Source organism: Choloepus didactylus, chromosome 10 (genome assembly GCF_015220235.1).
Source record: "Choloepus didactylus isolate mChoDid1 chromosome 10, mChoDid1.pri, whole genome shotgun sequence".
NCBI lineage: Eukaryota > Metazoa > Chordata > Mammalia > Pilosa > Megalonychidae > Choloepus > Choloepus didactylus.
Window position 1 is genome coordinate 65,799,619 of NC_051316.1, and position 26,175 is coordinate 65,825,793.

Below are 26,175 nucleotides of genomic sequence, written 5' to 3' on the forward strand. Positions count from 1 at the left end.
TTAGGCCTATTTCATTTATCAGATTGTTAAGGTTCTCTATTTACTTATTGATCCTCTGTCTGGTTGTTCTATCTATAGAAGAGAGTGGTGTGTTGCAGTCTCCCAGTATGATTGTAGACACATCTGTTGGTCCCTTCAGTTTTGCCAGTGTTTGCTTTGTGAACTTTGGAGTAACTTGATTGGGTGCATAAACATTTATGATTGTATTTCTTCTTCATGAATTGTCCCTTTTATTACTATATAGTGTCCTTCTTTGTCTCTAATGACATCTTTGCATTTGAAGTCTATTTTGTGTTATATTAGTATAGCTACTCCTGCTTTATTTTTGTTACAGCTTGGGTGGAATATTTTTTTCCATCCTTTCACTTTCCATCTGTTTGTATCCTTGGGTCTAAGATGAGCCTCTTGTAAAGAGCATATAGATGGATCTTACTTTTTATTCCATTCTGCGACTCTGTATCTTTTAATTGTGAGGTTTAGTCCATTCACCTTCAAAGTTATTACTGTAAAGTCAGTACCGAAACAACTGTCTTATACTTTGGTTTGTATTTGCCAGATCTATTTTTTTCCCTCTGTCTCTTTTTATCCTTTAAGTTATCCTTACCATATTCTTCAATCAATTATGTGCCCTTCTCCTGACCTCTCTCTCCTCTCTTTTTTCAGCCTATAGAACTCCCTTTAATATTTCTTGCAGGGCAAGTCTCTTGTTAACAAATTGTGTGAGCATTTGTTTGTCTGGAAATTTTTAAGTCTCCCTCAGGTTTGAAGGACATCTTTGCTGGATAAACAATTCTTGGCTGGCAATTTTTCTCTTTCAGGATCTTAAATATGTTATACCACTCCTTTCTTGCCTCCATGGTGCCCGTTGAGTATTCATTACTTAGTCTTATGTGGCTTCCCTTGTATGTAGTGAATTGCTTTTCTCTTGCTGTTTTCAGGACTTTCTCCTTTTCTTCAGCATTTGACAATCTGATTAATATGTGTCTTGGAGTGGGTCTATTTGGATTTATTCTATTTGTAGTTTACCTTCTTTGATTTGCAAATTTATATCTTTTATAAGGGTTGAGAAGTTTTTCCCAATTATCTCCTCAAATACTCTTCCTAGCCCTTTACTCTTCTCCTTTCTGGGTCACCAGTGGTTCTTATATGTATGCAATGCATGTTGTCAATTATTTCCCTGAGATCCAGTTCAAAATTTTCCATCTTTTCCCTGTTTGCTCTTTTGTGCATTTGCATTCAATTGGTTTGTCCTCAAGTTTACTTATTCTTTCTTCTGCATCTTCAAATCTGTTGTGTCTCTCTAGTATATTTTTAATTTGATCTATAATGTCTCCTTGATATCCTTTATGTTTTTAGCCAACGCTTTGAAGTTATTTGGAAGATTTGTATGTACTTCTTTGATTAATTGTTCCAAATTCTGTGTCTCCATTGGCTTTTTAATTTGGTCGTTTTGCTTGGCCATATCTTGTTGTGTGTTCATGTGCTTTATGATTTCCTGCTGCTTTCTTGGCATTTGATTATCTTGATAAGTTTATCCTGAAAGTTGATTTCCCTCACTTGCCTAATGTATTATGGTTGCTTGGATTTAAGTTGAAGGTCTCCTTTGGCACTTGGTTTATCAGTAATTCCAAGCCAGACCAAGGCCAAGGCCTCCCACGGGAGATTCAGATCTATTTGGACATTTCTAGAAGATTTAACAGAACTGAAATTTTCCAGAGTGCACTTTCCCTGTCTTTCCAGCAGATGGTGCTCTTGGGCCATGTCTTCCCCTCAAGCCCTCTTTTTCCTGACTGCGGCAGCCTGGTGGGTGGGATTCAAACCAGGTGAAAATCCTGCCATTGTGGCTGGTTTCCATGCGTTCTGGAGATGCCAGCCCCTGGTTTAGGGGATGCGCACCGTGCACCTTGATGGAGAATCCATTTGCGGCCATGATGGGTCTGTTGATTTTCAGGCTTCCTGGTAGAGTAACCTCGGGCTGTGGGACTGAGATTTTCACCCTCCCTAGCCATCAGTCAGCTCAGCAGTTCCCTGCTCTTCATTGGCCTACAAGATCCCTGCCTGCTGTGTACCTTCAGGCTCCTTCTGGGGAGGAGCTCTTGGTGCTTTGAGTAGCTCTCTCCCTTGTCCCTGCTGTCCACCCATGGACACTGTGACTGCTGTGGGCCTCTGTGGAGAAAGGATGCAATCAGCAGAACACAGAGTGTCACTCTCGCCTGCTAATTGTTGGGTTGGCTCTTCTGTGCTCTGCATCCCCTCTCCTCCCAAAGGGAGGGTGCCCAGTCTTCCCCTAGTTTTTTAAAACCTGCAGTGTCCTGCGTCAGGTTTGTGGGGTAGGTACTGTACACCGCAGAAAGGTCCCTATGTTTGGCTAAAACAAGTGTGTTGGTTCCCAAGTTCTCACATGGGTGTTCCCAGATGTGGGATTGTGAAGGGTTATCTCCTGAGGTGGTTGCAGAGATGGGAATGTGGGAGTGCGTAGTTCCTCCCTCACCTACTCTGGCTGGCTTGTAGCAGCCAGCCCCAGAGGTAGTCATGATTAAATAAACTCACCTGTCCTTTTAGTTGTAATCTCTCAGCTTTTTCATCCAGGTCCTCCCTGTATAATGTAGATGTCCCTCTGGCTACTTGTACCCTTGAAATGCTGTCCCATTTGTTTTCTGCCTTTCCTGCAGTTATTCCACAGTGGAGAAGTTAGTTCTGCCTGTTCTATTCTACCATCTTCCTGGAAGTCCCTCCAGAGTTTCAGCATTGTTCTTAAATGCAAGCCACGTACTGATTTTGGCCCTCACATTATTAAATAGCAAAGTCCTTCTAACATTGGAGGAAAAGTAAATTTGCTGTGTTTTACAGGATATGACATGGTGGTATGTTTTATCTTCATCATGTCTCCCTTCTAAGTTCAGCATTTACCTAGTTCTTCTGTCTAATATAGACTATATTATTCTGTGATAGAATTTCCTCCTGCATTTATTGCCTACATATCGTGCCTATTTTTCCAGTATTATAGTTTTAAAAAATTACATTACCTGATATGGCAGGTTGACTTCTTCATGTACCCCAACAAACACATGTTCTTTGCTTCTGCATCCCTGTGAGTGTGAACACACTGTAAATAGGACCTGTGGAAGATGTTATTAGTTAAGGTGAGGCAAATTCTACCAGGGAATCCCTTAATCCAGATTACTGGAGACTTTATAAAAAAAACCTGGAAGCCACAGGAGGCAGAAATACAAGTCAAGGAAACCAAGGACTACCAGCGGCCAGTAGCAGAAAGCTATCTTCAGTAATGAAAGCATGCTTTACCAATATCTTGATTGGGGGGCCTTCTTCTAGATAGCCTCACAACTGTGAGCCAACCCTCTGTGTGATATTGGTAGTAGAAGCTCTGGAAAGATAGATAGCCAGCATCCATTATTACCACCTGTCTCTTCTTCCCTCCTTTGGTTGAGTATTACATTTCCTGAACTGTGGCATTATCAGTTTTCTTTTCTCCTTTCTCCCATTTTTTTTGACTTATTTTCTGAAATTTTCAGGTTTTTAAATAATTAATAGAAAGATGGTGTAAGACTTATGTTCATGTGTCACTGTGGCCAGTTTTGGTGCCTAGTTGTTTGGTCAAGTAAGCACTGGCCTGGCTGTTACTGTGAGGATATTTCATGTACTTAAATTATCAGTCAGTTCATTTCATCTATGACTGATTACATCTACAATCAACTGAGATTTCCTTCAACAATGAGAGAAGTCTCATCCAATCAGGTGAAGTCTTTAAAAGGAGAAGGATGATTTCAGCAGTCAGAAGAGAGAATTCCCATCTCTACTTCAGCTACCAGCTTCTCCTGGGGAATTCATGAAAAACCTTCATTGGATTTCCCAGCTTGTGGCCTGCCCTATAGAATTTGGATTTATGTATCCCCACCATTGCATGAGACAATTCTTATAAAAATCTCATAACATTTACAGATCTCTACTGTCAGTTCTGTTTCCTTAAAGTACCCTAACTAATACAGCCTTGGTCCTGGGAGTGGTTCTTGAGAAACAGAATCTTAAGGATGAGATTTTTGAGTTGTTACTGGGGTTTTTGGTACTGGTTCTCTAATCTTACAAGATTCAGAGGTACTGATGACTCTTTTTCCAATAATCAAGATGGAATTGACAGTCCATGGTGTGAGTTATCAGTGGAGATATGCGAAATATCACCACTGGATATGGCTACCCTAATACATCTAAGAGGCAGGGATCTGGGTGAAGGTGTTGTTGACATCTTAACAGAGTTTCGTGGAGTTAAAAGGTTTAATGGGGGGGCGGGGCAAGATGGCAGACTGGTGAGCTGTACGTTTTAGTTACTCCTCCAGGAAAGTAGGTAGAAAGCCAGGAACTGTGTGGACTGGACACCACAGAGCAATCTGACTTTGGGCATACTTCATACAACACTCATGAAAACGTGGAACTGCTGAGATCAGCGAAATCTGTGAGTTTTTGCGGCCAGGGGACCCGCGCCCCTCCCTGCCAGGCTCAGTCCCGTGGGAGGAGGGGCTGTCAGCTCCGGGAAGGAGAAGGGAGAACTGCAGTGGCAGCCCTTATCGGAAACTCTTTCTACTGATCCAAACTCCAACCATAGATAGACTGAGACCAGACACCAGAGAATCTGAGAGCAGCCAGCCCAGCAGAGAGGAGACAGGCATAGAAAAAAAACAACACGAAAAACTCCAAAATAAAAGCGGAGGATTTTTGGAGTTCTGGTGAACATAGAAAGGGGAAGGGCAGAGGCTCAGGCCCTGAGGCGCATATGCAAATCCCGAAGAAAAGCTGATCTCTCTGCCCTGTGGACCTTTCCTTAATGGCCCTGGTTGCTTTGTCTCTTAGCATTTCAATAACCCATTAGATCTCTGAGGAGGGCCCTTTTTTTTTTTTTTTTTTTTTTTTTTTTTTAAATCCTTTTTTCTTTTTCTAAAACAATTACTCTAAGAAGCCCAATACAGAAAGCTTCAAAGACTTGCAATTTGGGCAGGTCAAGTCAAGAGCAGAACTAGGAGACCTCTGAGACAAAATGCAATAATCCAGTGGCTGAGAAAATTCACTAAACAACACAATTTCCCAAGAAAAGGGCGGTGTCCGCTCAAAGCCATCATCCTGGTGGACAGGAAACACTCCTGCCCATCACCAGCCCCATAGCCCAGAACTGCCCCAGACAACCCAGTGTGACGGAAGTGCTTCAAATAACAGGCACACACCACAAAACTGGGCGTGGACATTAGCCTTCCCTGCAACCTCAGCTGATTGTCCCAGAGTTGGGAAGGTAGAGCAGTGTGAATTAACAAAGCCCCATTCAGCCATCATTTCAGCAGACTGGGAGCCTCCCTACACAGCCCAGCAGCCCAGAATGGCCCTGGGGGGACGACACTCACCTGTGACATAGCACAGTCATCCCTCAACAGAGAACCCGGGGTGCACGGCCTGGAAGAGGGGCCCACTTGCAAGTCTCAGGAGCCATACGCCAATACCAAGGACTTGTGGGTTAGTGGCAGAGACAAAGTGTGGCAGGACTGAACTGAAGGATTAGACTATTGCAGCAGCTTTAAAACTCTAGGATCACCAGGGAGATTTGATTGTTACAGCCACCCCCCCCTCCCTGACTGCCCAGAAACACGCCCCATATACAGGGCAGGCAACACCAACTACACACGCAAGCTTGGTACACCAATTGGACCCCACAAGACTCACTCCCCCACTCACCAAAAAGGCTAAGCAGGGGAGAACTGGCTTGTGGAGAACAGGTGGCTCGTGGATGCCACCTGCTGGTTAGTTAGAGAAAGTGTACTCCACGAAGCTGTAGATCTGAGAAATTATAGATAAGGACTTCAATTGGTCTACAAATCCTAAAAGAACCCTATCAATTTCAGCAAATGCCACGAGGCCAAAAACAACAGAAAATTATAAAGCATATGAAAAAAACAGACGATATGTATAACCCAAGCCCAAGCACCCAAATCAAAAGATCAGAAGAGACACAGCACCTAGAGCAGCTACTCAAAGAACTAAAGATGAACAATGAGACCATAGTACGGGAGACAAAGGAAATCAAGAAGACCCTAGAAGAGCATAAAGAAGACATTGCAAGACTAAATAAAAAAATGGATGATCTTATGGAAATTAAAGAAACTGTTGACCAAATCAAAAAGATTCTGGACACTCATAGTACAAGACTAGAGGAAGTTGAACAACGAATCAGTGACCTGGAAGATGACAGAATGGAAAATGAAACCATAAAAGAAAGAATGGGGAAAAAAATTGAAAAAATCGAAATGGACCTCAGGGATATGATAGATAATATGAAACGTCCAAATATAAGACTCATTGGTGTCCCAGAAGGGGAAGAAAAGGGTAAAGGTCTAGGAAGAGTATTCAAAGAAATTGTTGGGGAAAACTTCCCAAATCTTCTAAACAACATAAATACACAAATCATAAATGCTCAGCGAACCCCAAATAGAATAAATCCAAATAAACCCACTCCGAGACATATACTGATCACACTGTCAAACACAGAAGAGAAGGAGCAAGTTCTGAAAGCAGCAAGAGAAAAGCAATTCACCACATATAAAGGAAACAGCATAAGACTAAGTAGTGACTACTCAGTAGCCACCATGGAGGCGAGAAGGCAGTGGCACGATATATTTAAAATTCTGAGTGAGAAAAACTTCCAGCCAAGAATACTTTATCCAGCAAAGCTCTCCTTCAAATTTGAGGGAGAGCTTAAATTTTTCACAGACAAACAAATGCTGAGAGAATTTGCTAACAAGAGACCTGCCCTACTGGAGATACTAAAGGGAGCCCTACAGACAGAGAAACAAAGAAAGGACAGAGAGACTTGGAGAAAGGTTCAGTACTAAAGAGATTCGGTATGGGTACAATAAAGGATATTAATAGACAGAGGGGAAAAATATGACAAACATAAACCAAAGGATAAGATGGCCGATTCAAGAAATGCCTTCACGGTTATAACGTTGAATGTAAATGGATTAAACTCCCCAATTAAAAGATGTAGATTCGCAGAATGGATCAAAAAAAAATGAACCATCAATATGTTGCATACAAGAGACTCATCTTAGACACAGGGACACAAAGAAACTGAAAGTGAAAGGATGGAAAAAAATATTTCATGCAAGCTACAGCCAAAACAAAGCAGGTGTAGCAATATTAATCTCAGATAAAATAGACTTCAAATGCAGGGATGTTTTGAGAGACAAAGAAGGCCACTACATACTAATAAAAGGGGCAATTCAGCAAGAAGAAATAACAATCGTAAATGTCTATGCACCCAATCAAGGTGCCACAAAATACATGAGAGAAACACTGGCAAAACTATAGGAAGCAGTTGATGTTTCCACAATAATTGTGGGAGACTTCAACACATCACTCTCTCCTATAGATAGATCAACCAGACAGAAGACCAATAAGGAAATTGAAAACCTAAACAATCTGATAAATGAATTAGATTTAACAGACATATACAGGACATTACATGCCAAATCACCAGGATACACATACTTTTCTAGTGCTCATGGAACTTTCTCCAGAATAGATCATATGCTGGGACATAAAACAATCCTCAATAAATTTAAAAAGATTGAAATTATTCAAAGCACATTCTCTGACCACAATGGAATACAATTAGAAGTCAATAACCATCAGAGACTTAGAAAATTCACAAATACCTGGAGGTTAAACAACACACTCCTAAACAACAAGTGGGTTAAAGAAGAAATAGCAAGAGAAATTGCTAAATATATAGAGACGAATGAAAATGAGAACACAACATACCAAAACCTATGGGATGCAGCAAAAGCAGTGCTAAGGGGGAAATTTATAGCACTAAACGCAAATATTAAAAAGGAAGAAAGAGCCAAAATCAAAGAACTAATGGATCAACTGAAGAAGCTAGAAAATGAACAGCAAACCAATCCTAAACCAAGTAGAAGAAAAGAAATAACAAGGATTAAAGCAGAAATAAATGACATAGAGAACAAAAAAACAATAGAGAGGATAAATATCACCAAAAGTTGGTTCTTTGAGAAGATCAACAAGATTGACAAGCCCCTAGCTAGACTGACAAAATCAAAAAGAGAGAAGACCCATATAAACAAAATAATGAATGAAAAAGGTGACATAACTGGAAATCCTGAAGAAATTAAAAAAATTATAAGAGGATACTATGAACAACTGTATGGCAACAAACTGGATAATGTAGAGGAAATGGACAATTTCCTGGAAACATATGAACAACCTAGACTGACCAGAGAAGAAATAGAAGACCTCAACCAACCCATCACAAGCAAAGAGATCCAATCAGTCATCAAAAATCTTCCCACAAATAAATGCCCAGGGCCAGATGGCTTCACAGGGGAATTCTACCAAACTTTCCAGAAAGAACTGACACCAATCTTACTCAAACTCTTTCAAAACATTGAAGAAAATGGAACACTACCTAACTCATTTTATGAAGCTAACATCAATCTAATACCAAAACCAGGCAAAGATGCTACAAAAAGGAAAACTACCGGCCAATCTCCCTAACGAATATAGATGCAAAAATCCTCAACAAAATACTTGCAAATCGAATCCAAAGACACATTAAAAAAATCATACACCATGACCAAGTGGGGTTCATTCCAGTCATGCAAGGATGGTTCAACATAAGAAAATCAATCAATGTATTACAACACATTAACAAGTCAAAAGGGAAAAATCAATTGATCATCTCAATAGATGCTGAAAAAGCATTTGACAAAATCCAACATCCCTTTTTGATAAAAACACTTCAAAAGGTAGGAATTGAAGGAAACTTCCTCAACATGATAAAGAGCATATATGAAAAACCCACAGCCAGCATAGTACTCAATGGTGAGAGACTGAAAGCCTTCCCTCTAAGATCAGGAACAAGACAAGGATGCCCGCTGTCACCACTGTTATTCAACATTGTGCTGGTAGTGCTAGCCAGGGCAATCCGGCAAGACAAAGAAATAAAAGGCATCCAAATTGGAAAAGAAGAAGTAAAACTGTCATTGTTTGCAGATGATATGATCTTATATCTAGAAAACCCTGAGAAATCGACGATACAGCTAGTAGAGCTAATAAACAAATTTAGCAAAGTAGCGGGATACAAGGTTAATGCACATAAGTCAGTAATGTTTCTATATGCTAGAAATGAACAAACTGAAGAGACACTCAAGAAAAAGATACCATTTTCAATAGCAACTAAAAAAATCAAGTACCTAGGAATAAACTTAACCAAAGATGTAAAAGACCTATACAAAGAAAACTACATAACTCTACTAAAAGAAATAGAAGGGGACCTTAAAAGATGGAAAAATATTCCATGTTCATGGATAGGAAGACTAAATGTCATTAAGATGTCAATTCTACCCAAACTCATCTACAGATTCAATGCAATCCCAATCAAAATTCCAACAACCTACTTTGCAGACTTGGAAAAGCTAGTTATCAAATTTATTTGGAAAGGGAAGATGCCTCGAATTGCTAAAGACACTCTAAAAAAGAAAAACGAAGTGGGAGGACTTACACTCCCTGACTTTGAAGCTTATTATAAAGCCACAGTTGCCAAAACAGCATGGTACTGGCACAAAGATAGACATATAGATCAATGGAATCGAATTGAGAGTTCGGAGACAGACCCTCAGATCTATGGCTGACTGATCTTTGATAAGGCCCCCAAAGTCACTGAACTGAGTCATAATGGTCTTTTCAACAAATGGGGCTGGGAGAGTTGGATATCCATATCCAAAAGAATGAAAGAGGACCCCTACCTCACCCCCTACACAAAAATTAACTCAAAATGGACCAAAGATCTCAGTATAAAAGTAAGTACCATAAAACTCCTAGAAGATAATGTAGGAAAACATCTTCAAGACCTTGTATTAGTCGGCCACTTCCTAGGCTTTACACCCAAAGCACAAGCAACAAAAGAGAAAATAGATAAATGGGAACTCCTCAAGCTTAGAAGTTTCTGCACCGCAAAGCAATTTCTCAAAAAGGTAAAGAGGCAGCCAACTCAATGGGAAAAAATTTTTGGAAACCATGTATCTGACAAAAGACTGATATCTTGCATATATAAAGAAATCCTACAACTCAATGACAATAGTACAGTCGGCCCAATTATAAAATGGGCAAAGGATATGAAAAGACAGTTCTCTGAAGAGGAAATACAAATGGCCAAGAAACACATGAAAAAATGTTCAGCTTCACTAGCTATTAGAGAGATGCAAATTAAGACCACAATGAGATACCATCTAACACCGTTTAGAATGGCTGCCATTAAACAAACAGGAAACTACAAATGCTGGAGGGGATGTGGAGAAATTGGAACTCTTATTCATTGTTGGTGGGACTGTATAATGGTTCAGGCACTCTGGAAGTCAGTCTGGCAGTTCCTTAGAAAATTAGATATAGAGTTACCATTCGATCCAGTGATTGCACTTCTCGGTATATACCCGGAAGATCGGAAAGCAGTGACACGAACAGATATCTGCATGCCAATGTTCATAGCAGCATTATTCACAATTGCCAAGAGATGGAAACAACCCAAATGTCCTTCAACAGATGAGTGGATAAATAAAATGTGGTATATACACACGATGGAATACTACGCGGCAGTAAGAAGGAACGATCTGGTGAAACATATGACAACATGGATGAACCTTGAAGACATAATGCTGAGCGAAGTAAGCCAGGCACAGAAAGAGAAATATATGCTACCACTAATGTGAACTTTGAAAAATGTAAAACAAACGGTTTATAATGTAGAATGTAGGGGAACTAACAGTAGAGAGCAATTAAGGAAGGGGGAACAATAATCCAAGGAGAACAGATAAGCTATTTAACGTTCTGGGGATGCCCAGGAATGACTATGGTCTGTTAATTTCTGATGGACATAGTAGGAGCAAGTTCACAGAAATGTTGCTATATTAGGTAACTTTCTTGTGGTAAAGTAGGAACATGTTGGAAGTTAAGCAGTTATCTTAGGTTAGTTGTCTTTTTCTTACTCCCTTGTTATGGTCTCTTTGAAATGTTCTTTTATTGTATGTTTGTTTTCTTTTTAACTTTTTTTTCATACAGTTGATTTAAAAAAGAAGGGAAAGTCAAAAAAAGAAAAACAAGGAAAAAAAAAGATGTAGTGCCCTTGAGGAGCCTGTGGAGAATGCAGGGGTATTCGCCTACCCCACCTCCATGGTTGCTAACATGACCACAGGCATAGGGGACTGGTGGTTTGATGGGTTGAGCCCTCTACCACAGGTTTTACCCTTGGGAATACAGTTGCTGCAAATGAGAGGCTAGGCCTCCCTATGGTTGTGCCTAAGAACCTCCTCCCGAATGCCTCTTTGTTGCTCAGATGTGGCCCTGTCTCTCTAGCTAAGCCAACTTGAAAGGTGAAATCACTGCCCTCCCCCCTACGTGGGATCAGGCACCCAGGGGAGTGAATCTCCCTGGCTACGTGGAATATGACTCCCGGGGAGGAATGTAGACCTGGCATCGTGGGACGGAGAACATCTTCTTGACCAAAAGTGGGATGTGAAAGGAAATGAAATAAGCTTCAGTGGCAGAGAGATTCCAAAAGGAGCCGAGAGGTCACTCTGCTGGGCACTCTTATGCACACTTTAGACAACCCTTTTTAGGTTCTAAAGAATTGGGGTAGCTGGTGGTGGATACCTGAAACTATCAAACTACAACCCAGAACCCATGAATCTTGAAGACAGTTGTATAAAAATGTAGCTTATGAGGGGTGACAATGGGATTGGGAAAACCATAAGGACCACAGTCCCCTTTGTCTAATTTATGGATGGATGAGTAGAAAAATAGGGGAAGGAAACAAACAGACAAAGGTACCCAGTGTTCTTTTTTACTTCAATTGCTCTTTTTCACTCTAATTATTATTCTTGTTATTTTTGTGTGTGTGCTAATGAAGGTGTCAGGGATTGATTTGGGTGATGAATGTAGCACTATGTAATGGAACTGTAAACAATCGAAAGTACGATTTGTTTTGTATGACTGCGTGGTATGTGAATATATCTCAATAAAATGAAGATTAAAAAAAAAAAAAGTTTTAACATTATTCACCGGTTGATCCTAAATACACTGCTTATAGTTTTAAAAGAAAGTGATTAGTTCAAGGCTTCAAATTCATAAGCGCTGCATGAAGGATGTGAATGTTTCTATGTATGCCCTGTAAGAAGATCTTTTTTCATGTAGCTACAGGCTTGAGGTTTCTGAAAAACAGACCCAGAGTCTTACTGTGTTGGTGACTAAATTACAAAGTAAACTAAATTTCCAACCTCACATGGTATCTGCTGTTAAAGTTAGGTATTGCTTGGAAAGGAATGGGATCCTGAAAATTGTAATGGGGGATTATGGGTTCATAATGCTGGCAGTGCAGACATTGAAACCCTAAATTCTGCTGAGTCTTTACCAGATAAATCTGTAATTGTCTGCCTGAGGAACCAGCTTCCTAACCTCCAGTGTACCCTGAAGAATCTGCCATCCAACCTGGACCTGAAGAGATTAACCCTGCTGTGCATGATAAACCTTTAACCACCTCTCCTGAGCAGATTGCTCTCACTTCTTTCTGAAGAAGTTAATCCTGTTTCACCAGATGATACTGCAATGGAATGCCCTGAGATAGTTGGCTTGCAAGATACTTCTAATTCTTCTCATGACCCATCCCCACTTCCCGTCTTTTCTTGAAGACCTATAATTAGACTGAATTCCCAGCAGGCCCCCAAAAGTGAGGTACAAATGTGACACATTAAGAGGTATGCTATACTCCAAAAGAACTGAGTTTTCCAATTTCCAGAGACAGAAATCAGGGGCCTGTGTGTGAGGATGGGTATTACGGGTGTGGAATAGTGGTGGAAAGAATATAAATTTGGATTAGGCTGAATTTATTGATATGGGCCCACTAAACAGAGACTCTGGATTCATTGTTGTAGCTTGAGGGGTTAGAAAGGGCTCTAACAATTTGTTCGGGATGATTGGCTGAAACAGTGACCAAAAGGTGCCCTATATTATATATGGTAGAAAAGCCAGAATTGCCCTGGTATAATGTCAATGAAGGAACCAAAAGCTTAGAGAGATTGGAATGTTAGAGTGGATTTACCATGTAAGGCCTGCTCACCCTCACCCACCCCAGGAATGTTCAGGGGACACACTTTCCAGCAGGACTGTGAGGAATAAATCTGTGAGACTAACTCCATCATCCCTGAAAAGCTCTGAGTCACTCTTCTCTGTGGGTTATATATTACTGTGGGAACTGCTGTCACTGAACTTGGATCCTTAATCACAATGAGAATGATTGGATCCCAGGTTGGCAGAAGCCAAGTGGCAGCACTTATTTGCCAAAGGCAAGGTTGGTTTGGCTACCATAATGGACAGCAGACTCATAGTGGTAATCAAAATAGTCTGACATATAGAGACTTATGGTATTGGTTAGTAGATCATGGGGTACCTGGAAGTAAAATTGTTGGGCAGTCTACTAAATTCTTACTTCATCTGTATAAGCAAAATAGTTCTTGATCAAATGAACAAAAGTATAACTTGAATTACAAAAACAAAGAGTCACGGTGCCTTAATCATTTCCCAGACTTGAGACAGTTTACAGATGTAGAGCCCCTTGAATGAAGAGAAGACCAGGTCCCCTTGGGGAAGGGCCCTGTTAAACTGCCAAAAATTTATACTGTCGATCTTCCTCCCAGCCTTCCCCAAAGAGACCTATGGCCTTTTACCAGGTAATTGCACTGGGGAAAAGGAAATGGTTAGACATGTTTTGGATTATTAGACTGGTTCAAAGTGACATTAATTCTAGGAGATCCAAAACGTCACTGTGGTCCAGTAGTCAGGGTAGGGGCTTATGGAAGTCAGGTGATCAATGGAGTTTTAGCTCAGTTCTGTCTCCCAGTGGGTCCAGTGGGTTCTCAGACCCTCTCCGTGGTTATTTTCCCAGTTCCAGACATACTCAACAACTGGCAGAATACCCACATTGGTTCCCTGATTGGTAGAGTAAGGGCTATTATGGTAGGAATGGCCATGTGAAAGCCAATAGAACTGCCCCTACCTACCAAAATAGTAAATCAAAAGCAAGTTGTCCCAGCTTGTAACCTGCCCTGTGGAATTTGGACTTGCCCATTCCCTCAATTGCATGCGACAATTCTTATAAAAATCTCGTAATATCTACAGACATCTTCTGTTGGTTCTGTTTCTGTTAGAGAACCCTGATAATACAGATGATGTATATACATGTATCTTTATGGGTGCAAGGTTGTTGTTGGAGAACATTACTCTGGCACCTCCAAAATGCAGATCTCGTTTTTCCTGTATTAATTTTCATCCTTCAATAACTGCCTGTCTATCTCTTTTAGTCCTTCTTTCTTTTAAGATTGTATCTTCCGTGAATGAATCAATTTGATGTTATAGGTTAAAAAATAAAGTACCATTTTAAAAAACACTGTCTTCAAAATGATTATTTTAAAGTGTCTATGAAATAGATCTCTATAAAATATTTTCCTATTCAAGTTGAATACACAAAATGATTTACAACTTTATATGATTTATATCATACAGGATTCACTACCACAGAAATCAGAAAATCTCTTTCCCAGAGGTGTGGTTCTCCTGGATCCTTAGTTCCATCACCACCACAGTTTATTTGTCCTACTCCTTACCAGTTTCACCTTAGGTGCTTTGGAAGGACTGGTTTGCCCTGGTTTTACAACCCATCTGTGGTATACTGAATTAATATACCCCAATTTGACATGCTCTTAATCTTAATTTATATTCCTGTGAGTGTGAATCCATTGTAAATAGGACCTCTTAAAGAGTTCTTTTTAGTTAAGATATGGCCCAATTGAACGGGGTGGGACTTAATCCAGATTATAAAGAGAAGTCCACAGGTAGAAGCCAGAAGTCATCAGGTACTGAAAGAGAAAAGAGGACTTCACCATGTAATGGGAAGCAGAGTTACAAGCCAAGGAATCCCAAGGATTGCGGCAAGCCAGCACCCAACTCTAGCAACCGTAGGAGGGAGCAAACATTCTAGCTTCTGAAATCATGAGACAATAAATTCCTGTTGTTTAAAACAAAACTTACTGTGTGCTATTTGTCATAGCACCCTGGCAAATTATGACACTTTCCTTCTGACTATCCCATCTCATCATTTCCTTCAAGCTGGATTACAAGAGTCACAGGCATCCCAAGCCTCTGATGCTTCAAACTAGAATTGGCAGTGGTGCTTCAAGGAACTAGGTTTGGAAACTTAGGTTGCCTTTTGGAATTCTTTTTAATACATTTAAAATGCTTTATAGTATATAATGAAAATTTGACTTACATGTATGTTAATGTTGGCATCGGTACCTATCAGTTCTTGGGAATGACGTGTTTACTTAATTTCAGTAAGAAGGTGGTACTATGACTGCAGACCCAGGATTCTTATTACTATCAAGCTATGATAGGAAATTGGTAAATATTTGGCTTTGAAAGTCACAGTTCTATTAATACTTTGTAGGTGTGTGTCATAAACATTAAATACTTTATAAATTATTTTATTAGTAAGTTTCCCTGTAGTAAAAGATAATAGATGAAAAATGGGAAGCTGATCTATAATCATAGATGAACACAGTTATTTAACTGAGATCTTTATTTATGCTTCCCTCTATTTATTTCTTGCTTTGCACAGGAAGGAGTTGCAGGAGCTTCAGAATCTTTATAAGCAAAACAGTGCACATACAGCACAGCAAGCAGAGCTGATCCAGCAGCTTCAGGTTCTCAATATGGACACACAAAAAGTACTGAGAAATCAGGAAGATGTTCATACAGCTGAAAGTATATCATATCAAAAAGTATGCTTTTATTCTGTCATAAAAATGTAGTTATATATGTATGAATTTATGAAAATACATATAATTGAAATTTTTGAAATTTCAGCCTTTCCTTCTTACTCCCTTTTAAATTATTTCTTCAAAATTAAAATTGCCAGAATTCAGTTTGGTAATATTTTAAAATTCATGAGTTTTCTTTATGGCTGTTAGAGCTGAAGTATTTAAAATATATATGTAATATTGATTCTATAGGATATGGTTTTTATAAATTGGTATTTTGATATCTACTGTGAAACTTTCTAGGGGCGTAGTCCCCAAACTAGAAAGGATTTTGGGAATGGGATTACTCGGCCTTCTATTATGAGAAAATATTTCATCAAGTATGATTCTTATTTACTACTGGAGGCAGCTTTTCAATATAGAATTATTTTATTGGCAAATCTGCACAAACACAATGGGTATGCTGATGAGGTCTTCAGGATCAATATTTTCCAAGGATTTTCTCTTTATTTTGGATGTTTCCTTTAAGTAGTCATTTTACTTTACAGTTGTTTTAGAAGCCCCTAAAGAAGGCTTACCCAGTTATTTAAGTGCTCTTATTGACACAGCAGCAATAATTATAGCTAGTAATTAAAAAAAACCTTTATTGAGTTTTTAAATTTTTTTTTAGTGTGCTGTTATTTATATAAATAAATTAGTTTTATGTATCGATTAACCCTATGAGATCAGTTATTGCCTTTTAATAGTTGAAGCAGGTGAGGCTTAGAGAGGTTAAACAGTTCAGCCCTTGTTTTCCCTAAATTTGGGGCATGTTTTCCTGTTTAAACTCTCTCTTCTCTTGGAAAAGCACTTTGAACATATATGTATAATTAACATGAAAGAAATACAATTATTAAGTAAATTTTAAATGTATGTTTTAAATGATGCTTTGGAACAGTGGTTTTCAATCTGTGTTCCCTTAAAGGATGTGGATGATACTACTAAGCAGAATAGCAGCCCGCATGCCCTCCACTTCAGCTACGGCAGCTCTATCTTTTTGTTTTATATGTTGAGATAGTCCATTATGCTTTTCTTTATAAATTGTTGATAAATTGTACCTTATTATTAGCTTTAATTTTAGTCTTGTTTTCACTTATCTATTTGACTTAACTGTTTCTCTCCCTTTCTTAATTTTTCCTTGGAAGTCTCTTACCCATGACAATTTATATTCCATTATGTTTTTAGGATTGTTCATTATTAAAGTTCATAAACCTTTTTTCTCACTTGCTAATACTTCTGTTTCTCTTCTTAGTTAACAAGGAAAAATTTCTTAAGGAGAAATTAAACTGCAGGGTTTCATTTCCTGTTTCCTTTTGAATCTTGTGTACTAAGATTCATTTTTTATTCTTGCTTAATTTATAATTCAAGAGTAGAGAAATTCTCTTGTAAGAAACTTATACTTGGTAATCATTTCATCCAGTCATGTGGAAAATGCCCCTGTTCTTCCATCAGATGTTGCAGCCTTGATTGTACTTCTTGTTTGGTTTTCTTAGAAGTCTCTACAGAGAGCAATGATCTTGTCCATAACCTACCTGAGAACTTTTATAGATTATATATCACTTCAGACAACTGAATGCTTCAACATTCTTGTTATAAAAATTATTATCAAAGTAAAATATACTTGTGATAAATTTTCAAACAGTGTAGAATGTATCTAACAAAAAGAAAATGCCCTCTCCTCAGAAGTAATCGCAGTTAATATTTGAGAATGTATCCTTCTAGAATTTCCTCTGTGTAATTACCAACAACACAGTACTTCAAAATCATTTTCTCTTTTTTAGTTACACAAAAATTGAAATAATATAGAAGTGGCAATAGTGAAAGTCTAAGAGATTTGAGCTCCCTTCCCTTTACTCTAGTTCATTTCATTCCTCTTCCCAAGGATAATTATATGAATAGTTGTTCTAGAACTTTCTCATGAATTAGATAATTATATATATGTGCAAATCTAGGCTTCTTCCAATTTTAATATAAATTATGGTACACTTGCTATTCTTTAACTATTTGTTTTCAAATATCCATACAAGTATATATAGTTCCTGTTCATTCTTCCTTTTCTTTTTTTTTTTTTAACAGGTATATATAGTAAAATATGGCATTGATTTCCTATAATATAATTTCATGTTTATTAAGATTTACAACTCCCCAACTTTTCGGTCTTATAAACTCGCATACAGATGGAGAGATTTCTCATCTTTTCTATAGCATTATGTTTTCTCTCCTGACTTAGATCTAGTCCTTCCTTTCTCTTCCTTCTGTTTCTTTCTCTTCTCTTCCATTTCTTTCCGTCTTCCCTTCTCTTTCTGCGTTTTTCCTTGAAAGAGTTGTCTACATTCATTGTCTAAAATTTCTTTTCTCCAATTCTCTTTTGAACCTATTCGAATCAAGTTTTTGCCCCTTTCAGTCCACTAAAATATCTCTTCTAGGATCTTTAGTGACCTCCACATTGTTAAATCCACTGGTCATATAGCAGTCCTCATCATATCTGACTTATAAGCAATATTTGTTGGAATTGATTACTCTCTTATCTCTTAAAACAGATTTTTTCCTCCTTTCTTCCAGCACACTAGAATTGTCTGGTTTTCTTCCTTCAGTTTCTAGCTTTTCCTTTTCAGTCTCTTTCTGATCTTTCCTGGTCTCCTGTCTTCTAAATGTTAAAATGTTTAAGGACTCAATCGTAGAACATCTTTTTTCATCTTTTTTTTTCTGTTTAAACTCATGCCATAGATGATTTTATGCAATCACGTAGGCTTTCAAAAGCATACCGTATATATTCTGATGATTCCCAAATTTATCTACTCTGGATTTCTTCCATGAACTCTAGGAAAGAGTATATCTAATTGCTGTTTTGACATTTTTTCACTTGGATGCCTAATGGGCATCTGGAACTTAACATGTTCAAACTAAACTCTTGTTTGCCCTTCCTTCAATGTATATCCAGAATTCAGCAGCTTCTCACCTCCCCTGCTGCCACCGTCTTGTCCAAGCCACTATTATGTGCTGCCTGGATTGTTATGGTAACTTCCTATTTTGTCTTTCTGCTTCTGCCTTTGCCCCCTTTGGGTTCATTCTCAACAAAGATGCCAGGATATTCTTCTTAAAACTTAAGTCAAATCATGTCACTCCTTTCCTCAAAACCTTGTATCAGTTTCTCATCCCACTGAAAACAAAATCCAAATTTCATACTATTACATTATGAGACACTGTATGATCTGGCTTTACATTGCCTTTCTGATCTCATCTTTTCCTTCTCTTATTATTCCCTCCACTTCAGCCACACTAACTTTGTTTTTGTTTCTTGAATATATGAGGTATTCTTCAACCTCAAAGTCTTTGCTCTTGCTTCCACTACCTGAATGCTGTTCCCCAGTTACTTACATGTAATTTTTTTTACTTCCTTCATTCTTCACCTCTTGGAGCTTAAAATCTAGCTAATAACAGGTAATAGAGAGTAAGCATGATATATGTTGCAATAGTAGAAGTACAGGGAGGTATGGGAACTGGGAACCTATCTTAGGTTAGGAATAAAGAGGATTTCCTTGATGAAGTGATTTTAGTGTTGTTTAATCTGAGAAGATAAAAAGACCTCAGGCTATAAATTGGCTCAGGCTATAAATTCCCAGTGACTTTGCTCAATTTGAACAGGTGGAGTATATATACTACTTATTAGAGAACTTGTCTTAACCTAAACTTTGATCTGAGCTACTTTATGAAATCTCACACACCTTTTCCCTAGGACTATGACTATACCCTCCAAGAATCATTATAGATGAGAAATGGGAATGTGATGTGCTTGTGAATAGTGTGGAGGCAGAAAAACAAACTGAAATCTGCTACGTTTAGGAACTGGCTTAGTCCTGCTGTCTTCAGTCTATTTTTTATCATCTCTTTTTCTCCAGTTTGAGTCCCCCCCACCCCCCCCTTTTTTATTTATTCCTCAGAAGTTACCTCTGAAAAATAAAAAAGAAAGCTTTACTGATTTTAACTATGTACTCATTCTGAAACTGTAATTCTCATTGCAGTAGTTTAGACTCAATTCAAAAGTCTTCTCCTTGATTGTTTATTTTACCTTATAAATTTCCAGGGAATTCAAGCTGACCTGTAGTTAGTAGACATTCCAATTCCTTTTTCTTTGGTGGTATATGTGTAAATTGTTCCCCCATAAAAATGTAGTAAAAATCCTTTATAATTCCATCTCTCAGAGCAAGTACTGTTAACATTTGAATATTTCTTTTTAGTTTTCAATGCATTTTAGCATATATGAGTTCACAGTAATATCTTTCACTTCACATTAAATTAAAACAATTTCATGATATTAAAATATTTTAGAAATAATGTAATTTATTTAACAGTTTTCCAGTATGGATCATATATGTTGTTTAAAAATTTCACTTTGTGGATAAAGCTGCAATACATATATTTTTGTTGTCAGTTCAGACTATTAGTATTCATTGGAGAATATTGATCAAATACCTTCAGGAAATGGCTCCTTTTATGAAAAAGTTGTAACATCAGGTTAATGATGTGAAGTGCACTCTTAATTAGTTTATACATAGAGATAGTCTTGTTTAAATTATTAAATATTGAGTCATTGTGCACATATGATCATGGAGTTTGAAGGGGATCTGCCTACATATGGGGGATGGTCAGTAAATTTTAAATTACTGAACCTTGAGGAGTTGCATAATATGATATCCCTCTTTGGTTAATGCAATTTAAAAAAATCATAGATGCTTATCAGAATTATAAGAATATTTAAAAAATCTTATAAGATTTATTTCTATCTTAATTTAAATGTTATTCTTTTTTGATGGATGAATGATTCTAGAGTGGTATAAAAATATGGAGAAACCTTCCTTCCAATTGGAGAGCAATCATAAATAAACATAAAGAATATAATGTTGTAGTATAAGCCAGGTAGAATCTGTGTTTTGATTTGCCTAGTATTTTAGAAATATATTGTGTAAACTGATGCAAAAATGTCAATTGCTTCCAGCAACCATCTAATAATAATGTTTAACATTTATTGAGATTATTGTGTATCAGACACTGTGAAGAGGACTTGCTTGTCTTATTTAAGCCTCACAACAACCCTCTGTGGTATTATTATTGTTCCAGTTTTATAGCTTGTCTAAAGTCAAACAGCTATCAGGTAGTAGAATTCAAATCTAGGTAATCCGAATCTAGAACCCACACTCTTAAACTCTTTTATTAAGCTCACAGTATAGTTTAGTTATACATAGAATAATGTGGTCTTCTCCTCAAAAGACTCTGTAACAGATGGTAAACTCTTGCATTACCCATTCCCTTATCAAAATTCTCTTAATGCTAGATAACTTTTAGCATTGGGAGAGTTATCCTGATATCTAAGTAAAAAGTTATTCAGAAGATTGCCTTGCATCCTTTTTGATGTAAGGAAAGTATAGTGTGTTACCATCCTCTGTGAAAAGGGCCTCCATGATTCTTCTTCACCACTCTTTTGCCAGATTGTAAAAATTTGGTTTCTTTTATTTTGCTATAACATTTTAACATTTTGATCTATGCAAGTATTTTACAAAACGTATTTGTTGTCCGTCCCCCCTCCCCCCCACCCCCGCACCGAAAACATTATTAGTGGTGGAGTTCAGTATGTTTTAAGTTTGGAAATGACCACGGTACTTTATTGATCATGTGTGCTATCTTTAAGACTTCCAATGTTCACTTACATCAAATTATTCATTCAAGTAGAACGTTAATATTTTTTCTTTATTCCTCTTCTACAAATGTTTTTCTTGATTTTTTCCCTAAGAAATATAAATAATCTAATAATCCATGCAGGAATAAGATCTATTTTTTACTTAAAATTTCAGATTTTCCAATATATTTTCACATAATATGTCCAAATAATATTTGGGAGTTAACTAATATAAGACTCAGATGATTTGAATAACAATAGTTTACATGAACAGCTTATTTCCAATTCTTACTAAGCTTTCTTTAAGAGTTAGGCCTTCTTAATTTGCTATTTCTAATGGAGTTTCTGTGTTTTCTCTGTTCTCTTTCTCTCAGTTCCCCTCCCTTCACATTTCTTCCCAAGCTCTTCTGTTTGCCCTTCTTTCTCCTATTTATTAGCTAGGGAATTCATATCAATTTCATTTCATTGTCTGAAAAGATAAAAATATTTTCCCAGAGTGGTAGGATGAGGCAAATGAGGAAGAGAAACAAAGGTGAAAAGATAAAACTGAAAAAGTTTGAGCACAGGAAAGAGGCAAGTCATATTTTCCCAAAAGTCTCCTTACCAAATCATTAGTCTCATGCATGTAGTTATTTACCAGATAATGTAGAGGGCTCTTCTAGAAGAAAAACAGCCATCATTGAGAGAAATAAAAGAAAGAATGTTCTCCGTCTATAAGTATGTATCCATTTACATAATATTTAATAATTTTTCTACTTCTGCACATTTATATACGTGTGATTTAAATATAGGTATGAATTTTATCTGCATTTATGATTTCTAGACCATCTAAGATGTTTGGGGTATTTTAACATGTTTTGTTCTATTTAATGATAATGATTCAAACTAATTTCATTCTGGTAAAATCAAAGATGTTAGCTAATGTATATTGTTAGTCTAAATTGCATGTTAAACCAGAGTTTTTCCTCGTCATTTTTTTCCTGCTATAAACATATGTAGTTTTTGCTTGTAGAATTTATTCTCTCTATGAGAGTAGTAAATAATATACTTACTAAATATGGAAAATTCAGTTATTTAAACAAATTAGTAGCATGGGGTCACAGGGCATATAAATTTTCAAAATTGTTAAGGTAAATAAAACAACTTGTTCTTCTATGTTAATAAAAACATGAATAGTACTTCACTCTAAGCCCTTAAAAAGTGTAAAGTACTTGGAGTTTTGGATCCTATTTCTGGTTGCTTTTCTGTTATCCTTTCTTCACTTTAATTTCATCAACAGAAATTACCCTTAAGACTAGCAAGGATACTGGATTACTTATGGGTTATAATGATTAATGCCTTTAAAGAACAGAGGGAATATATGGTTACATGTTTTTATAGGCCAGAATCTTGCTGAGAATAACATGGTATCTAGCCAGGGCACTGGGACATCCTAAACCTTTGCCTCCCTGCAAGGTCTCCTAGAGAAATAAGCATTTTATTATCCTGAGGCTTTGTCTCCAAAAAATACTCGAAAAATAAAGATAAATCTAACCTCCTTGGAGACTTTTATTTAATTCCACTTGTGGACTGGGGCCTAGAATTAAAAAGCTGGAGGGCTGTCTTTGCATCTTTGTCTCTAATTCTTCAACTGAGTGGTGTTATTGCTATTAAATAAATGAAGTCCAAATCAGCCATCAAATCAAATAGGCAAGAAGGAGTTCTATATTTGGAGTGAGAACTAAGGAATAAGTGACAGTGTGCCCCAAATCTTAGAGCAGGACTGGTCTGGATTATCTTCTCCCAGCTTTCTCAGTTTATTCCCTTATGATGCTTGGAAGTATGAATATTCAGAAAAAGACAGAGTTTTCCTCAGTATCTAGAGTTGCCCACCCACTTGTATCTGATCAGACCACGGCACCTCCTGAATAGAGGTGTAGCTGCATAAACTGCCTGGCAGAAAGAGCAGAGTACAAGAAGAGACTCATTAGTCTTCTGTTTTATGGAAGTTAAGAGAGAGGAGAGAGAAGAGAGGAGACAAGAAATGAGATATTAAGAGAGGGTCTTTTTCCATTAATTAATAGACCCAGAGCTTTATGAAGGAAGATCCCAAGATGTGACACCCTAGCACTAATAACCAGGAAGTTGGTCCTCAATCCTGAACACACAGTAGCATCATGCTTGCATCTTGGGAGATGGGAGGGTAGCTGTGAGTTTTTCTTGGTCAATACTTACCAATATCCGTAAGATTCTCAAATATTTGAAATCTGTGAATTCTTTAATAGCATTATTTTCTGTTTTTCTCAAAAGAGATTAATTTTTACTGTTTGGGTATAAACTGGTATTAAGCAGCATAAAAATAACAAAAAGTGGCTCATCTATTGACTGAATAACTGACTTGGTATGCTATTGGACAGACCTTCATTCATCCTAGCTTCAACTTCCTCTAGCCAGCTTAGCTCTTGTGTCGAGATTTTTCTTTCATGTTTTCTGGCCTGAACCCAATCATGAAAGCAGCAACAAAGGACAGGTAGGTCATTATAGGGTCCACTCTGGCTCCTGTATTGTCCCTCACAGCTGTCGGTTTCCTGCATACCACTCTTCCCTCCTACAACATCTGATGGCATCAGCTGTGAAAAGAACATTGGACACACTCCCAGGTATAAAGGTAATGGGAGGGAAAAGTACAACTTTATGTCCTGAAATTGTTTATAAATTATATAGGTATCCCTTCCTTTATAAAATTTCTTAGCCTTTGGCTGTTAAATGAAATGGATTATTGAAAGTGTTTGGACAGTAATACAGCGATATAATCCATTATAGAAGAGAAAAAGTGGATTGAGTTAATTGAGGTTTGGTTGTCCTTGTTTTTATGATAAATTATATATCTCTGAGGAAAAGTGCTAAGGAAAGGGGTTTCAAAAGCATTTTTTCATTTTAAGCTTTTTAAATTTAAAATATAAGATATATACAGAAAAGTCCACACATCCTAAGTGTGTAGATGAACTAAAGTTTTACAGTCTTCTGTGTGATTAAGTTTCTTCCCATGAGGAAAGACTAGCTAATGCTGAAGGAAGATAGATGTTCCCCATCTCCACCACAGGGAAGCTGGACTAGATGAGCATACCTAAAAGCTTACCTTATTGGCTACATAATTTTGAGATTCTCTACTTGGGGGTTTTGCTTTTGTTAAAAGATCTCACTATTGGCCTTTTTAAAAAACAAACCAACAAAACAAACAAACAAAACAAGTCTTTAGCTCTTGGGTCACTGTTCCTAGCGTTAGTAGCAAATGTATATATAGATTCTGTATGCAGTGCTACCACAGATTGAATTATGCCTCATATAATCACAATTATAAGTTAGGATTTTCACAGCCAAGCTATGTCATGAATATTGGAGGAATACTATTGTTAAAAATATATTACTCTCTGTACGACCCCACTTGTGTACCATGTTCTGTTCATTGACTGATTGATTAAATTCTGGTTTTAAATTTATTTAACACATATTGCCTTGACTCAAAATTTTTTTTAAATGTTTGTATAATTCCTTCAGGCCATGATTTCTATTTTATCATACTTGGTTCAAGGATCTTCAGTAACTCCCTGTTGTCTGCAGGAACAAGTGCATCCTCCTGAATCTGGCATTCAGATCACTGTCTTTAATCGTATTGCACAACTTTGTCTCCTACGTTCCCTCTCTTCCTCCTTCCCTACTTCAGCAGTAGAAACTGCTTTATACTAAATGGGAACATATGGTCAACCTTAATGAACTCTCAGTGAAAGACTCCTTGTTTTTCTTTTTTTCTTAGGTCCTATTAGGCTGACCTACCTTATGCTCCCCTTCTGTCCTTTCCTATCATTGTATACTTTTTCTTTACATTTCTGCCATCCTTAGAATGACTTTTGTTTGTTTCTGGTTAATTCCTATAGTATGTCATGGCTTAGTTCAAGTCCTTGTTTATTCATGAAGTACTTCAAGATTAATTTGGCTAGATTAAAGTATTTTCTTCCTCTTCAGAAATTTAGCACACTTCTCCTGTCCTATGGACAATAATATATATAGACTTTTTGAGATCATTTGTGGTTTTATATTGATATTTAGTTAAATAATTTAGTTTTCCTTGTGTATATATCTTTTTTCCCTTCTTAGACTATTCATAACTTGAGGGCAAGGACTATGCTATACACATCCTTATATAAACCTATATATACAGACATATAATTATTTTATTGATTATTAATATAATTTGGATTTTTTTTTTTTGAAACAGCTTTACAATGAGTTACATATTTGTTTTGAAACCACAAAATCAAGTGAAGCTATGCTCCGGCGAAGTGTTGTTAGTCTTCAGGATCAGCTACTTCAAAAGGAACAAGAGAATGCTAAATTAAAAGAAAAACTTCAAGAATCCCAAAGAACGCCTGGTCTCTTACCTCAAGAGTGTGATTCAGACCACTCAGAACAGGTGAGAAACATTTTCTAAAAATGTTGCCTAGTTTAATAGCAAATTGAATCATCTCCTAAAATTGACTAAAACATTTAAAAATGTATATATTGGAATACAGATTGTGACAGATAATTTTGTGTTGTGGTATTTTT

At 37.3% G+C, this 26,175-nt stretch overlaps 1 protein-coding gene across 1 annotated transcript in view; it reads left to right on the plus strand.

Annotated features, from left to right (window-relative positions):
• Positions 1–26,175, plus strand: part of CNTLN (centlein) — a 421,047-nt gene that overhangs the window by 148,977 nt on the left and 245,895 nt on the right. Inside the window, 2 exon segments of the mRNA XM_037797049.1 lie at positions 15,737–15,899; positions 25,847–26,041. Coding sequence (XP_037652977.1) covers positions 15,737–15,899; positions 25,847–26,041 — 358 coding nt within the window.